Source organism: Styela clava, chromosome 10, assembly GCF_964204865.1.
Source record: "Styela clava chromosome 10, kaStyClav1.hap1.2, whole genome shotgun sequence".
Taxonomy (NCBI): Eukaryota; Metazoa; Chordata; class Ascidiacea; order Stolidobranchia; family Styelidae; genus Styela; species Styela clava.
In genome coordinates, this window is record NC_135259.1 from 15574294 (window position 1) to 15592540 (window position 18247).

Here is an 18247-nt window from a genome sequence, read left to right on the forward strand (position 1 = left end):
CGCAAAAAGAAGAAATAGGAAGCTTGAGGGTTCCGCAATCAAATTCTAAATTATAAATATGAAAATAAAAGCAGGGTTTTTGCGCTCAAAATAAGCCCCAAAAGTTGGTATACAATTTTTCACTGAGAATAGATGCAAGTAATATACGTACTGAAACAAGAGTTACCAACACGGATATTGTGCATTTTATAAATCAAATTAAACTTTTTTTGAATAGGGTATTGAAAATATATAAAATAAAATGCTATCAACCGTCAGAGATTTTATGTTTTGCATCCTTCTTCTGTTGGAAACCGTTTAAGGCGGTAGGTTAAGAAGACAATATCAAGCCTATCAAATTAACGTTTCAGTCATAAGTGGCATTGTTATGTTATTGTCATTTATATTCTAACCGTTGGTATTTCGAGCCGAAATAAGAAATTCAAATAGAATATGAAGAATAAAAAGCAATGTCAGCATGTAAGATTCATCTGTACAAAACTCGTTTGCTAAACTTCATTTAAAGTTACCAATTCACTGAAACGGCCAAAATAATATATTTCCAACACATCGTAGTAAACATTTTATGTTATTAAATCTGATTGATTAAATTACATCAATGATAATATATGGAGTAATATATGTACAAAATGACATTAAATCAATTTATGTTTTGTTTCAAATTCTTTTTCTACATTTATTTCGGATTTATAATTACAAAACAACAAGTTCCGTATGATGACATTTCATCATTAAGATGCACGAAGTTGCAGTGCTGAGCTCGTCCAATCTAACTGATTAGGGAAGACTTTTTTTTTCAAAAAATACAGGTTTCCCAAACTTGTTTGATTCTTAAGTGCCTAATCATATTCGAAAAAATAAAAGCACAATATTATGAGTGACAATAGAACACGCAAGCATATATTTGACAAATGTTATTCTATAAAATATGTTGAATTTTGTCTGAAAGTGATGCACAATTTCAGCAATATTATATTAACACTAACCTGCGTTTATTTGAATCATGCATAAAAGTATAGCAAATGGGATTGTCCATTGTTCAGCTCCGTATCCCCTAATGTTTGAATCTTTCATTTTATAGAAAGTGTTGAACAGAATTATGTATTTCTAATAAATGTCGGTTTTATCTGATATTTGCAAATACTAGTATATTTTTATTTAAAAAATAATATATATATATATATGTATATTATTTTTTAAATAAAAATATACTAGTATTTGCAAATATATATATATATATATAATTATTAATCTTTGTTTGTACATTGATCTTTTATCACTCTATAATTTTATTGTTTATTGCGTATTTCAATAACCTAATAATTCGAATCTAGTGATTACTGATTGTTTTTGTAAACTGATATATTCAAAATTAAATTCAAATAATTTTAACTTTTAAAAGTAGACGTTTGCTTCTGTGACATTTTTCTTCACTATTAGTTAAGCGAAGGCTAAAATCCTGTAGTGTAAATGAAGCTAATAAACGTAACCTTTAAAAAAAATTTTATTTTTTTATCAAACTTATCCGAATTTTATTGTGTATTGTAAGTAATACGCAAATAAACAAACTGCTCTGCACGAACAAATATACGCGAGATGCTTTTCTGACAACACATGCATATTTACTATATATATATACTAGAGTTTGATATTCCACAGGAATAAAAATCTCGTTATTATCAATTTTCTATTTGTGTAACAAACAACCATTCTACATACATGTTCCTCCTTCACCTCTACTCATCTTATTCTTTTCAAGATTGTTACGATGATGATAAATTCTCAACTAGACTATGCATGTTGCGGGTTCCTTCCATTCATATCTGTATCTAGTGGTAGAAATTCAAATCGAAAGTTGATATAACAATGCACGCAATTCCCGTGTTAATAAGACAGTTGAAATGACGGAAATAATGATACAAAATTGAGCAAAATATGTTATACGTATCTGTTAAGTATCTAATAATTTGACATATTTTCGCTATAGTGTTTTTGAGACATTATTTCACGACGAGATTTTGGCAAAAGTATAATGCCATTACTAAGTAAACATAACAAACTGGTACGTTCACTTTCTTATAAAGTTTATAAGAAAGTAAATAAAACAAAAATTTAGTGCATGCAATCTCGTAACACACAACAAAACAAATATGTATAACCCTAACCTGGTACAAACGCTGCGGAAGTACCGCAAAATAATAATATCTTTGATAGACGTTGCCGTTTCGGCAAAAAATCGGAACTTTGAAGAAACGTTTCAAAACATTGGACCGGTTCGGAAAACAACTTGTTCTTGGTTTTATTTATTGCATGACGTTTATTTTAAGTTAAAGTGTTTCTCGTATATATGAGTAGAATATTTATATAATTTGGTATTCCCGTAGTGTGTTTACCAGCAGGTTAGGGATAGGTCAAATTTTATTCCGATTTTCCTTATTTCAATTTATCACGAATTCGGGGACTGTCAGTGTTAGCAAAGTGAATATACTCCTACCCATAGGTTTCAGTTCCTTTACCTAACGTGATGTAGCGTCGCATTTGTCTAGTGCAAGTATCACCAACCTTTTCGAAGCCGAGGGCTACTTTCTGGTTACAGCTTGAGCCGCGGGCTACCAATTCAATGTACACTTCTAAAAAATCGCGGCTGTGTGGCCATCGTTAGTGTGCTAAGCGTTAGGTTCACAGGTTAGAATTCCATGTGAGGATAGTTATGTGCGAGAGGATTGCTGGACCCCTTACCGCAGTTGGGATGGCTTCCTTCGCCATTAAGTTCATGCTTACGAAAACAAATACTTAGCTAATCCCATACCCGACATGAAATGGTAACCGGACGAGAGGCCCTGGTTCGCTATATGATTAAGCCGTCTTATGGGCTATCTTCTCCCCCGGGATAAATATGTGATTCCCATCCTATTCTGAGTTTATGTCAAAAATGTTGATTCACAAAGATAGGTTGAACGAAACAATGGTCTCGTAAAATAGTATTGCTGTATGATTTGAATCGCGAGCTGTTCTGCCCGTACTGCGCTGACCAGTGGATAGTGAGTGGGTAGATTTCGTGACAAGACGTGAAATACATTTTCGCTTTGCCGTCGCTACAATCGCCCCAAAAATGAGACACGTGCAGGCAGTTATCATGGTGGTAAAAATATATCCACCCCCATTCATTATGAAAATGGTGGGTTTTTCATCGTTTTTCTGCCATTTTTATTTGGAATCAATAATTATATTATTGCTGCTCCACAAAACAACGGACAAGAAAAAGCGCGGGTTCGTGGTAAGTTATATCAGTGTGATGTCATAATTGGAAGAGTGATAATTGACCCGTAGTTTTGGTTTGCAGGTAATCTTTAATCTTTTTATAGTGGGTGACCACCAATGTTGTCACAAAGAGGGTATAAAAATAAAGCATTTTGATCTGCACATGACGTTGCGGTTTTTAATAAAAAAATGTTAGAAATTAACAAATTGAAGTGAGTGATTGTTTAAATGTGTAATTTGGCGTAAACGTAGAAAGTACTATGACCTATAAAATGAGTGTGAAGCTAGTTTAGCAACCACGAATTTCTGAGATCAATCAAGCCCTTTGCAACGATAAAATAAAACGGCATTCGCACGTGAAACTGCCGACATCTCTCAAGCCTCTTGAATTCTTCTAGTTCCTTCATTCATTTTGGTTTCTTCTAGCTTTGCTCAAATTTCATCCACGACACCTGAAATAAAAATGAAGACATATTATTCATGATTTGAAGTCTCAGAATATTTTAAATGGAGATGATATGCATATTTTTATAAGTTTCTAAAAGAAGATTCTATAATTACAACAATATAATCAAGACAATATTAACAGTCGTTTCATTGTATACCGGTACCGTCCGCAGCTGACCATCAGATATCAACTTACGCGAAAAAGAAACCCCAACAAGGAAAGCTATTTTTTAATTTTGATAACGAAATGGCACACAAATAAGTGAATCCCATGGAAGTCACAAAAACTATTGAAATAAATAAAAACAATAGCCTTCTAACGAAAAATTTAATCTTTAAACACTGTAAATTGCAAATAGTCAAGTACTTAAAGTAGAAAATATTTATTTCGAGCCGACCGTACTCTCCCTCAATTGGAACTGTATGTAGACATTTATCATAAACAGTGTTGGTATGCCTGTAAAATATTGAAAATGAATAAATAATTCCAGTAGCAAAGTAGGCCTACGTACGGCTATAGCATGGTCCAATACATTCGATAGCACTGCGGACTTAAATTGCTGGGTTTGCTTACAGTCTTACATAGAATCGCCCTGAATTTTATTTTACTATATGTAATAATTTCCAACATGACTCCTGCAATGAGGTTACTCCCTATTGCGATGAAGCGTCACTTATTTTGTTTATGTTCTTTATCGTTATTTCAAAATTTAGAAGCATTACGGTTTGGCCCGTTCAGCGAAAATTGGCAGCAGATAAGACAACACTTTTTTAATTGGATGAAATAGATAATTCTGTGGCTACGATTCTTTGACATAAACGTGGGTCTGGCTCTAACATATTTTGCCATATAAAATTATGAGCGCGATTTGGTGCTTAACATGACGAAAGTTGGAACGAAGCAATACAGTTTTTTTCCCCAATATTGGGCGGTAAAATAAAAATAAAAACACTTTTTATTGCTAATAATTGATCAGGTCTTATTTGCCGGAAAAATACGAATCGTGTCTATATAAAATTTTAAGGGTATAATTCATAGAAAATTCCATTTGACATGGTCACGACAAAGCTGAGCTTATACTCAATATAAATAAAATATAAACTTGTCGCAGATTTACCGGAAAAATAATAAATGTTATTTATTAAAGAAATGCAATTAGAAAAGACAAATCAACTTTAAATTGCATTCAACAAAATAAATAACATTGATTTCCTTGGTCTATAATTGCAATATATTGTACCTCATTATGTTAAAGTAAATTGAAATTTCAACAGATTTTGATTACATACTCACGGGTTAGACTTGCTATACTTTCATCTGGTTCAGTGATGCATAACCGTATAATTGACAATGTCGCATTTCTTTTGATTAAATAATGGACTACCAGTGTTTTAGAAAGCTGAAAATAAATTTATATGAGATGATGAAACGTAGGTAAATTTTATCTTATTTTGATTAGAATGATATATCCTTGTGCGAAATATGTCATTATCAGTGGAACAGTGAAGCTATGCTCATACTATACAATGTTAGTTCATTTTCAAGCAGGTTCCCATAAAATTACAAATATTTTTTTTATTTAAAACGATGTGTTAGTGTATTATATATTCTCTCATTTTGTAATCTTCAAGTCTCTCTTCTCTTCTCGTTTATTTTCTCCTAAAAATATAACTCAATTTTCAGATTTAAAAAAAATACTTTACAAGCAAATTTGGTCATATAATTTAATAAAATCCAAATTCTATTTTTGTGAAGGTTTTTTCAAAATACACAAAACTTTAGAGAAATTAGACAAGTAAAATTCATTCGCCAAGATTCAAATATCAGAGATTACCACAGAAATTGCTTCTCATCGATTTTTTTTTCTAAAAATATTTAATAAAACTCTACAGTTACCGGTATGTGTAATAATTTTATTTCATTAATTCCAAATATTACTTTATAAAATATCATACGTAGTTCTCAAATTGCAAACTGCGTGTGGAAAGACATTAATAAACAATAAATAAGCAGTTGCATACCTCTAGCATTTCGAAATAGGAAATTCATATTTTCAAATCCTTCCTAACCCTAACCCCGAATGGAGAATTACTAATTTAAACAATGGCGGTTGTTTTTACTCAAATCTTGCATTATTGCATTCGTGGCAGGGGCTTTGTAAATAAGATACGGCAATTCCCTTATACTCGTCTGTTTCTGTCGTGGGAACGCGCAAGTGGATGTCATCGGAAATGTGGCCTTCCAACGACCTAATGAAAGAATAACGGTACATACTAGTCTGGCGTTCTATCAATGCAATCTCTGCGTAGAACAATTCATAGCTCATTGACTTACGCAGCCAAGAAAAATAATGTGACGTTGGTAATTCTTGCCTTGATTACAATAACTTCTCCGTCCAAACCAGACGCCAGAGACATAACATCAGCTTAATCATGGTTCTATGTGAAGTATATAATTGACTTCTTTTCATCTTATTCGGTATCTTCATATGATCCGAACCTAAGCTAAAGAAGGCTACAAGGAAACTAAAAAGGGAAACGTTGTGCCGACCTAACCGAAGCTAAGTTCGTAAAGGAGGCTTGATTGTGCTCTTACGGCCTTAGCTTAGGTAAGATCTTTATGTGGGCGCGACTGAGATGTGCTTCAGTTGGAGAATGCATATTTACTGCACTGACTTGTAACTTATATGCACCATGGTTGAAGATTGCCTTTGTCGTTAGAAGGGATTCGTTCTTCACTCTGAAGTTTTGCATGGTAACGTCATTATGTAAAAATTGCGCACCGTGTGGTGGCTCTGTGATTGCACCTCAGCGATCTGACGGCCAGTCGAGGTCGGAAAGACTATACCGGTAGCCTACTGTAATAGATTAGATATCGGTGCTACTTCATTTTGGCTTTCGTGTTCAGATATTTGACCATAGCTTTTGTTTATATTGCAGTGAATTACTTCCAATGATAAAGCCAGGTAAATATGATACCTGAGTTGGTCTAGATGACTTTGGTCACGATGGAACATTTATTAGGGCTGATGATTGTATACATTTAACTAAAGAAAATACTGAATGGAACACAGGAGAACGCAACGGCTATGGAATGGATGAAGATTGCGTTCATTTTTACGTCGCTGACAATTCGTAGAAGTTGAATAATATGAAATGTAGTATACCAATGTAATACCTTTGCGAGAAGAGAATTTGAAAAAGGTTTCGACCATCGTTGTGAAGGCGGAGTCGAAATTTTGAATATCCGTACCAGGGATGACCAAAACCGAATATATTACTACTTCGAATCTGAAAAAATATTTTTGAATATGAAATATCGAACACATTTATCGAAAAAACTTATTATTTTTATCTGGAATTACAGAACCAAACTATTTCAAATTTTAATAATAAGGAAAGAAGTCACAAGAAATGTATTCATTTTATTATTATTATTTTTTTCAATTTTTCCGGAGTTATATGGAAACTGATATTTGACGTTTTATTTTATTTAAAAGGGGATGTTCTATGTTAATTCATTAAATGTGTAATTCCTATACAAAGAAACATTGGATATTGACAGATATATCACAAATTATAAATTTCATTTGATTCATATTCATATATTCAAATGCTTCTATAATAATTCATAACATGTGTAATTCTTATAAAAAAGAAACATTGGATATTGACAAATATATCACAAATTACAAATTTGATGTCTTGATGCTTTCAGAAAAAATACACAATTTGTAAACGTCGATTTTAAATGATATAATAATTGAGACGAAACGGCAAATATTGAAATATTACCACGAAATAAATGTTTTTAAGATGAAGTGGTATTTACTGTAGTATTACAAAGAAGTGTTAGGGAGTAAAAATCAAAAATTTGTGTTTTTTTCATTTTCCAACGATATTATCTTTATTAAGATTAAAGCCGTTGAATTGTGGTGACCTGGCGATGAGTTCTCTAACAAACATTCGTACTCTAGGTTTTATTCAACTTCAAAAAGAACTTATGTCTAAATCGGGATTCCAACGTCTTTTTTTTAAAGGTCGCAATTAAAATAAATTTCAACTGAAGAACTAACCTTTTTTAATATTCAAAGTAACCCGAAAATATTTTAAAGAAGTGTTTTAATGACAAGTAATACAATTTTAACAATTGATAGTTTGGATTTTTTGAATAGATTTTAAAAAAATCTAAATTTTTTATGTAGTTGTAAAAAAATTCCACAACTATCTCCACGAGAGCCCGTCATGCGCACAAAATGGATTGGTCATCCCTGGTCCAAATAATATAGCAATAACGATAAAGTCGAATCGATCACCTCACCACGCAGATGAAATGCGCATGAGATGCGCTAATAAAGCAGTGATTCAGTGAAAACTATTGGTTAGATTTGATCTTGCCCGCCTTATTTTAGACGATTATATTTTTTTATTTCGGATATTTACGTTCCATTAACGTATTTTCAACGTGTTTTTTAAATAATACACACATTTGCCCTACTATAAGCTATTTGAAGCATATTGTTAGCTAGTTATGTTTGAGGTGGGGCGCGAAACTTGACAAATTCTTAAAATGGGGCGCAGCTTAAAACGAGTGAAAACTACTGTAATAGAACAAGATCAAATAGCTAAACCTGTCAACAGTTTCAGTACCAAGCAGATACAGATTATCACATTATTGTTTGTGGTGGATCAGAACAAAATAAATTTTTTTGACACTTTAATTTTTATTTGTAAATGAAAGTGCCCGCTAGTTCTTTTTTTAACAGTTGTGTGCAACCAATCACGAGATTTATAACAACAGAATCAATTATTTTCAAGCACCTGCCTCGCATATATACTTCAAGTCTCTGTTGCACGATACATCGTTCAACTGCCTTATATGAGGCCAAAAATGTACACAATCTTCATCACCTCCCGAATTACTTGGCTGTTCTGCATACCATCCGTGTTATCTTCAGTTGAAACTTCGCCATCAGCCCAGATGAATTTACCTTCATGTTTGCTTAAACCAACCCAAGTGTGCTCGTTGCCAGCTGTGATCAATGACATCAATTCACTGCAACATAAAAAACAACAAATTTACATAGTTCATTTGATTATTTCGGCTATTTCATCCTTCATACGCATATACGGATCCACTGGCGCAGAGATATAGAGCAAGCTGAAGAAGATATTTTAGACGTAACCCAAACTAATAGTAGCATAATAATCTAACATCCTACTTTTGCAACTTGGTACAACACATGAATTAATGCAATTTTAAGTAATGAGGTGTTTGATTTTATGAACAAGCTAGCTGTTAGTTAGGGAATTGTAACTTCGTAGACACAAAGATCATGCAACGCAAAGAGATTGGAATTACTCTCACCTGATTGATCTAAATTAAATTTGTTTCGCGGGCAGCACAGCATTGAATATTGGCACCTCACCGCGGGCTGAACAATTTGTTTTTGTGGGCCACATCTTGCCCGTGGGACACAGACTGTGCACCTAAGCTTTGGCCACTAGGGCACGGCACTGACCATAAATCTTATCTCCCATAAATCTAACGAAAAAATGAATTTGAAAATACCTTTTGGCTCCAGAAAATACCGATTCACTTGCGCAAAGACATAGAGCAAATTAACCTAAATAGACTTTCGTAACCCCACTTAATATTTAGAAAATATTCAAGTTTAAATACTCCAATCACCTGAGGACGGTAGGGTTTCTAAAGCCCGCAGATGCCAGATCCGATCCTTGTTTCTGGCAGTTAGATTTTGCTGTTGCGTTATTGACTCGATCATTGAATAATTTGTAGTAAAAGCCGTTGCTTGCTTGGTACCAGCCTTTGAATTCTGTTTAAAAGACGAATAAAGAACCATAATATGTAGATGTTTCTTTTATTGATATTATTTGTCATAGCGATGGGTGCAACGTGCTAGGAGAAGGAACATGTCGTTGCATCACTAATTCAAATTACGTGGGGACGATTCATTGCAAGAAGAGTGCGGGGCTTTTGGCATCGTTTGGTGGCTTACGCACCGGTACGACTTCCTCCTACAAGTCCATGTATCAAAAACGAATAACTTGTTGACTAATCCCACATCCCACATGATATGGTAACAGGACGAGAAGTAGTAGATCCACAGCTGATGAATGAGCTGTATTGTCGGCTTTCCTCTTTCTCTCGAGATAAATAAGAAAACCATACACTATTCTAGAGGTAAGATCGGGCCCAAAAATTTCAGCCTGGCCCGATCCAGGCCCGTGAGTATTAAACCCGACTCAGCCCGAGCCCGACTAATTTACTGGATTTGCAATGCCCGAGCCCGAAGAAAACCCGAAATTTCATATTTTATTTAGGAGTTTTTTTGATTGTCGTTGCAAGAGTTTAGTTCTGTATGTGTCGTGTTGATGAGTATCCACACATAGTTTTATTATATATTATTAATAAACGTGTATTTATTTAAAAAAAAGTCAACGATAGAGAAGCCCGGCCCGACCCGAACGTGATGATTGACATTTCAGGCCCGACTCGGCCCGAATTTCGGGTCGGGTGGGCTCGGGCTTCAGATCTTAGGTCTACGAATATGCTATATTCAAGAGCGATGAGAATTTTACATATTTTCATCATTTTTAATAATTATTTAGATACAATATTCAATAATTAGTTACGCGAAGGCTAAGGATTAATGAAGTCATTATTCAAAAATCACCGTCTTCCATAAAAATGGAATTTCCGCGTTGCAATGTTAGAGCCATAATAAACCATCGTCGATATTGCAGATTACACACAGGAATTGTGAAATTTCTGATATTTGAACTTCTATACGCCATATGCTCTTCATTTGTGATAGTAAATTCATAACATTTTCACGATTCGATTTCTTAATAAAATATATTGAAAACAGGCTCTAAATGAGATCAATTTAAAACGAGATAAATAGTTCACCTTTTGCTTTGACACTTTTTCTCAGTTGTTCCAGAACATCTATAAATAAAAGTGGAAGTTTGAGTTAGTAAAATTTGAGATTGTTTATTTTTTATTGTCAAGTCACAATGGTCTACTTTTATTAGTGAGGGAATCAGAAATCACCCAAAAAATCACAAGACATAATTTTTAGGAAGCAAAGAGAATGTTTGTGAGTTATTGGGTTTGGATTTGCAGTGATAATGAAACACTTTTGGCACCAAGATCGAAGAAAACTTATAAAACTTGATGCAAACGCGAGTTAAGTCAAACGTTTATTGGTCACGATCAAACAGTGTGTAAACAAGAGAGCTACGCCCAAATATATGGACACCTCTGTTCGCAGTACAGTACGGTTTACCGTACCGTCGATCACCGTAAGGAAAAAAATCTTAGCAAAGTACCGTAAGGACTTCGTTACGAACCATCGACGTTCGATGGCACGTTATCAAAAAGAAGAGGAGTGTCGGCTATGCGTCCGCAGAACATTCAGTGACGTCATAGCAAACAAAAACAAATCTCACAGAGCGAACAGAAATATTTGAAATAAATAAAAGTAATAGCCTTCTGGAGAAACATTTCATCTTTAACCAGTAAAAATTTTGAATCAATCGGTCCAGCAATGAAAGAAAAAAGCGGTTTTTTAGATTTTCCATCAGATGTCCAAAAAGTGTCAAAGAACAACAACAAAAAGACCAACATAACATTGAACGATCGTTATGTCCACTACGTGTCCAATAACCACACGTTTTCAAGTAAGGCAAACTATAATTTGGAAACCCTTAAAATGCTGTTTGTATGGAGGCATGTGAGCTGTCGCGTTCTGCTAATTGTAATTGACAAACAATGTGAACATCGAAAATTACCTGGGTATTTACAAATAAAATTGGTTGGGTATTGAAACGCGTCTCGCAGCATAATTTTAATGTGATTATGACATCACAATTGTATTTTAACTTTTTTGCAATGTATTCAAATTATTTGGAAAGTTCAACAAAAAAGATGGACCTTGTCGTGCGGATAACATTTGTTGTCGTGGCGTCGAAGATCTTGAGAACAATTGCACTGCAGGACAAATGGTAAAAACTGGTTGCCGAAATTTAGTAAGAATTCTAGATGATGGACCAGGTACATTCGGGAAAATAAGTTCATCAGATTGTGCTGTAGTGAACAAAATATCCAACAAGTTGAGTACAGATTTGAAAGGTAGGGAAATTTCGACGCGACATGAACTATCTATGCCTGAAGATGATCTGTCAGAAGTACACGAAATGCGTGTAAAATACCATAGAATGTCAATCTTAAAACGTCTTGAAAACGAGAAAAGCTCTATGTCAATTGATGTAAATGCTGTAGGTTCAATGGCGGTTCAAATCCCAACTTTAAGGTACCTTCCAGAAATGAATTATCGACTATTACAGGCAAATCGAAGTATTGATATGCTTGAGATTGGAGATCATTTGAAGGACGATTCAATTTCAGAAATTACGACTGAAAAAACGTTTCATAACGTCAATGGAACAGATCAGAGTGACCAAGTTATTTTGTCTAATATCAATTCTTTTGTACAGGGGAAAAGTAGCACACTCGGAGAAACAAATTAAGAAAGTGGTGACTCTTCTACTGACGATATTGCGGATCAAACATCGGTATTAGGTTTTTTTTTAAAAAAACTTAACGTGACTTTCTTCTATCCGAGAATAAAATATTTGAAGAAAAAGTTTCTCCAGTGGTTAGATAAAACAGTGACGTCATTAAAAAAAGAGCAGGAAAGCTGAATTTGCAGAAGTTATCAACGAAATCAATGACAATTTTTTAGATGACGAAAGCAAAACGGAACTTGACAGCAGGGTTTCAGAAGACATCATTATGAAGAAAATTGCTTAATTGCAGCGAAATCGAGAGGATTTTCCAGTACAACAATCATCTCTGACGTCATTTCTGGCGGAAGAGCTTACAGTGGAAGGATTCAAACCTCAATCTCCAGACTTTTCATCTACTAACATGCACAAAGAGGACGACACCACTGAAAAAAATCCGCTACTGCCGGTTGGGTGTTTGTAAATTTCCTTGTCCCAACATCGGCAAATATGATGCTGAAACACAAGTTGAAGAACGCAGTTTGGCAGATAAAGAAAGTGTGATGTCCCATGCTACCGACCACTCCACCTATCAAGCCTATTTGAAAGGTAGGTACAATACATATTTTCTATCGATATACATAAAATAAATATTTGTATTTTAACATAAATCCTGATGAGTTTTCCTTCTCGATTGCGCCATACCATATTGATAAAACCCTTGAAATAGCTTATCAATATGCTAAGCTCCATCTATCTTATAATTATTTAAACACGAATAGCTTATTTTGTCAATAAATTCAGTTATGGTAATATAATTAGTTTTTGAAGTTAGGCTCAACGTTTTTTTTATTTCTTTTCTTTTAATCATAAAAATCTTCCAAAATAAGCGTGAAAATATTTTCAGACGAGATCGGTGAAGTGCGGGACGTTGCGAGAAGATATCGTAATATTTCTGTTATACTGATGATGATCAACATATTACTGTTACTTGGTGTAATTGGTGGATCGGCATACACAGGTAACATAAATGTACATACCACTTAGTACGAGTAATTTACCGCTGAATGAGCACCTTTCTGGCGGAAACGACTGTTGTAGAAATCCGTGTGGTGGCGCTTTTTTTTAAATCAGGTAATTTATAAGTAATGCAATCGGCCCGAATGAGCTCAGGAAAAAATTGAAAATCAATGAAATAAAAGTTATATATCATAATATATCCACCTTCAATTAATTACTAGAAATCAGAAGGCATACTGTGAGTGTGATTGAAACTCGATCTTAACTTGGGTTTGCTGAATACGTATGCGAATTTGATGATCTGTATCATCTACGACTCGATTAACTTTTAAACATTTAAAATATGCTCTAATGTACACTTTATTTTATTTTACAGTTCCTCAGTATTTACAATTAGAAGATATTTTTAAAGAAACACAATACATTGTTGCAAAATGTGAAGAAAAACACAAAGACACTTGACAGAAAACTTGGTATTGATTGAAATGAGGAATGTGTCACGATTTCTGGGCAGTAAAATATTGGTAGTGTTAGGCCGTAGAAACACGTCAACGATGATTTACAAAATTTTCAAGAAATTGTAAAAGCGCAATATAATAAGCATTACCAATCCGACATATGGACAAATTCGAAGTTTGCCATGCATTGGTCCTTTTAAAACTTTGTCGCCAGTTTGCTCGACAACTAACCGCGAATTGTCATCGGAAATGGCACAAGCGGATTGTAGAATAAACTGGAAAATGTCGAAAAGTTTTATATTTCTACATGTCATATTGTAGTAGTTTTAAAATCAATGGTCAATAGCAGTAGTGGTTGTCAACCTTTTATGCGTGGTAACGGTAACACATAACTCGCCGACAGTAAAATATTAAAATTGATAGATCAAGAATTTGTTGTTACGTTTAAATATTCGACAGCGAAGATCTAAGTGAACACTAACAAATGAGGTTCTTCTCGATGGGGTAAAAATTTCAACACAGACAATCGTGAAAAGAGGCCGCGAAATTGAAATTGAGTTACGAGATGTCTTGCTTCTGTAATTGGTTTTGTGATTATTCCATTGGGTGATCGCCGACGCTAATTTAGATGCTGCTATTGATGATTTCACAATATTTTACCATAATAGTTTTAAACTTTAGGACTCGTAATCCAACATGATTCATAACATCAAACACTAAGTCAAAAAAAGATAAATTATATCGAATTAACTCGGAAAGAAAGCTGAAAACCTGAATCAGTTCTCTAATTTTGAAATAGAAGGTTGCGATAGAAGTAACTATGACATATCAAATAAAAACAGGAGACACATGGCAAAATAGAACTCAACAACAAAATAACAACGCAAATTAAACTGCAATTTAATCCCATAGTCAAACTTTCGTTGAATGTTGTACACTTCTCTGAAAGACAGATTCTGATTGCAAGTGTTTTTATTGAACCATGGCCGCAATCCCTGGTTTCATCGTGCAAATGTTTTCGAAATTTAGATGACGACATAATAACGAAAATAATTATATAACGAAAAAAATTTACATTTGGTCAAACTGAATAATATAAACTAAATAATATTGAGTTAATATAGAAACATTCAAAGCAAACTTTCATCTATTTAGAATTGGAAAGAATTCTACGTTTTGTTCGGCAAAATGAGATTTCATCGATTAATTGCTGAACATTTTCAACTTTCCCTGATATCTATAATGAAATTACTGACAAATATCAAATATTAGTATGTTGCTTTGTATTTTCAAACGATAGAGAGTATTTGTCCACAAAAGTCGAAATTCAATAACATTTGAACTTTACTCCTCAAATTTTGAACAGTATCCTAACAAGAAAAATTTCGGTGCTTCAGAAGTATGTGTACCAAAATGGAGATAACTGATTTTGTTCGCCTACTTTACATCAAGTTGGGTAGAAGGACGGCAACCTATGGACATATTCACTTGGCTAACACAGTCAGTACCTAAACGCGTAATACTGTAGAACTAAAATGAGGAAATCCGAAAAAAATATGGCCTAACCCTAACCTGGTACACATACTACTGAAGTAACAAAATTTCAATACCAAAACTGTGTCGCTAAATATTGCATGTTCGAAGATTAAAATTGTCAATTTCACTTTTTATTTGTAGCCTATGTTACAAGGTTGTCCGAGTTTTTAAATCTATTTAGAAGTGCTCTTTCGCCAGGATGCATCATTATACTTGTTCAGTTTTCAAGTTGTTTTCCATTTTTGTCAATTTTCTTTTGTGGGGTTTCGGCTGCATGTTCGTGTTCTGAAGCACAATGATACGTCGAATAATGAACATTTAGGTAAAGTAAATATATTTATTATCATCATTTTACAATACATCAAACTGTAATAAATGAAGCTAGGGTTAAACATTGGTATGAAGTAATTTGGGAAATAGCAAGAATAAATTGCCATGTTTAACAATGAAGCGATACTCAAATATATGCTCCAGAAGGTCTAACGCAGCACCGGTGGCCTATTCGTCTTTCCCTAAAGTCTCCCCAGAAAATAAAAATATTTCGAAACATAGTTTATAACTGTGAAACCGGTAATTTCAAAAATCATTTACGATTACTTACTTCGGGTTATTACAAATTTTGCATACTTACTTGCATGAACCCTTTTTCTGAACCAAGCCAAAATATATTTGATAGGTGTGGGAAGAGCGTAATACAACATAGGATTTATCATACTGTTGATTGGTATGATCATCAGCCCAACAGGAAGATAAGCGTCGTTTGGTATATCTATGCCTTCATGGAAAAATAAATGATTAAAACATTATTCATAATGTTCTTGCGGATAGATAATTTGTAATATATATTACAATTGTCATTGCAATCATCAAAGTAAATTTAAGGCTATGCCTCGCTTTGAAAACTTTATACATAACCTAATTTATTTTTCTATTCATACGTATAACCATAATTTTTATATAAATGGGTAATGCTATTAAGCTATATTTCCTCACAGTACATGGCCACAATTGAGTTTTCTCGACATAGAATTACCAGCAACTTGTAGAAATCCCATGATACAAATTGGCATCCAACACAATAAATCTGTTATGATGATCACGGTAACTTTTTTCTGCATGGATTTTGCCCTTTTCTTTAACTGTTGGTTGGTCAATGCTTTATTTTCTCGAGTTGAATTCCTGTCGGTAAAATAAAAATTTTACACTTTTTTTATCCGATGAACACACTTTGGAAACCCCGTAACCAATTTGTTGTTCTTACTTATATATCACAAAATATCCGACTGAAATCACAAAAAAGGCCAAGAAATTGATGATGAGAAGGATTAGTGAATAACCCCATGCCATATCCTTTATTGGATTCGGAAATAGTGTCGGGAGACAAACGGTATGAGTTGAGTAATATCCAAACTTTCGGTCAATATTGAATTTAGGATTTAGTCTTTTGAGCATAGTTTCCAATGCTGACCATGAGTCACTTAATCTGTTAAAAAAACGAAAAGTTAAACATAATATTTCTAAATGCCTATATCAGTTAAAAAATTGTCTTACTTCAATGTATCATTATTTTCAGTTTGTATTGTTGAAATCCATTGATTTATTCCCCTTATTTCGTTTTTGTTGATTATTGAAAAAAATGGATTTTGACTCAACCTGAAATTGTAAATTATTTGTCATTGTCAGAAAATATTGGCACAACATCCCTAGATCGCCTTCTGTAACGCTTGGTCGACATTGATTTGGATCTCAGTAAGAACAATTTTGTGGAATACCGACTAAGTAGCCTAAGTTTGAAAAACCCTTTTTTACATGGTAATTTACAAAAAAGTTAAGATTCTTAATGAATGCTAATTCTTGTAAAGTCTATTATAGAATAACAGTAACAACGATAAAAATTCAAACAAATAGCTTATCAGGGTGGACAAAAACTGTACACTTTCATTAGAAACTGATGTTCCGACGGAAAGAAAAAATCTACATTTAAGAAATGCCGACCCATAAGGAAATGACAAACAAATAATTCTATTAATAGACTAATAGAGTAACAAATATATATTACATATATGACAGAGAACATTTTATATTTGTTCTTACAATATTTAACAGAAAATTTTGTCATACCATACATTGTCCACAAAGTAGTCTTCAGTAACTGGCAACAACGGAATCACGGCAATTGCAATAGCAAGAGTCCATGACAATACGATAATATGACGAATTGTTCTGAGTCTAACTTCAACAAATGGTCTGAAATATATATTCATATAAACGCACAGCAATAATATAATCAATTTTACTCTGTCATTCACCTCAGAAGAGTATATACTCTAAATCCTGTAATGATCGTCAGAGTAAAAACTGAAGACTCTGTTCCAATCATAAGCAAAGCTCCAATAGCAGAACAGGTAATTCCACTTCTCCATTCTACATCTTCTTTGCAGTACTCACCCTGCATTGTTACACTCTTTACGCATATGGTCATTGTGTATACCTGAGTAAAATCATATGTTTTAAAAATGTTCAAATATTTAACTAAAATATTCAAGTTGATCTACCCCAACGAGTAAATCAGACGCTGACAGATTATAGATTTTAAAATGGTTCAAATATTTAACTAAAATATTTAAGTTGATCTACCCCAACGAGAAAATCAGACGCTGACAGATTCCAAATCAAGATTTTGTTGATCATAGCATTCTTTTTATCTTTCTTCATCTTGAATAACTTGATTATAGAGAAAATAATCACGAACGCATTTCCTGCCAATGTGACGGTACCTGACAAAAAAGTATTTAATAACTGGCAAAGTTATGTTAAACGATAGATTGATATATAGGGTTCCATTATCTTTGAACCTATGTACATTTGCACTCAGGTCAATTGCATCTAAATATTTTTGCACCCACGGACATTTGCACCCATGAACAATTACATCAATACATTTGCACCCGCAGATTTTTGCACCCACATACAGATTGCACCTATGAACATTT

The 18247-nt window shown here is 33.6% G+C and overlaps 2 protein-coding genes and 1 long non-coding RNA gene across 5 annotated transcripts in view; 2 read left to right on the plus strand and 1 right to left on the minus strand.

The window, feature by feature from the left end:
• Positions 1–18247, plus strand: part of LOC120337787 (uncharacterized) — a 90975-nt gene that overhangs the window by 49040 nt on the left and 23688 nt on the right. The gene's annotated exons all lie outside the window — the stretch shown is intronic.
• On the minus strand, positions 8567–18092 carry LOC144428137 (G-protein coupled receptor GRL101-like). 3 transcript variants are annotated; one of them, XM_078116859.1, is made up of 10 exons: positions 17892–18092; positions 17564–17745; positions 16806–16907; positions 16516–16737; positions 16288–16433; positions 15886–16029; positions 14281–15539; positions 10643–10681; positions 9401–9545; positions 8567–8764 (listed from the first exon to the last, which is right to left on the minus strand). In XM_078116859.1, exons 1-7 carry the CDS (start codon positions 17967–17969, stop codon positions 15472–15474), a joined length of 942 nt encoding a protein of 313 aa, XP_077972985.1. In that variant the 5' UTR covers positions 17970–18092; the 3' UTR covers positions 8567–8764; positions 9401–9545; positions 10643–10681; positions 14281–15471. The 3 variants fall into 3 exon arrangements, with proteins under 3 accessions (XP_077972985.1, XP_077972987.1, XP_077972986.1); XM_078116861.1 differs by lacking the exons at positions 8567–8764; positions 9401–9545; positions 10643–10681; positions 16516–16737 and having other exon boundaries at positions 15401–15539; XM_078116860.1 differs by lacking the exons at positions 8567–8764; positions 9401–9545; positions 10643–10681; positions 17892–18092 and having other exon boundaries at positions 15401–15539; positions 17376–17702.
• LOC144428138 (uncharacterized) lies at positions 12287–13774 on the plus strand. Its single transcript, XR_013478131.1, has 3 exons — positions 12287–12849; positions 13148–13261; positions 13637–13774. It is a non-coding gene; the product is annotated as an uncharacterized LOC144428138 (long non-coding RNA).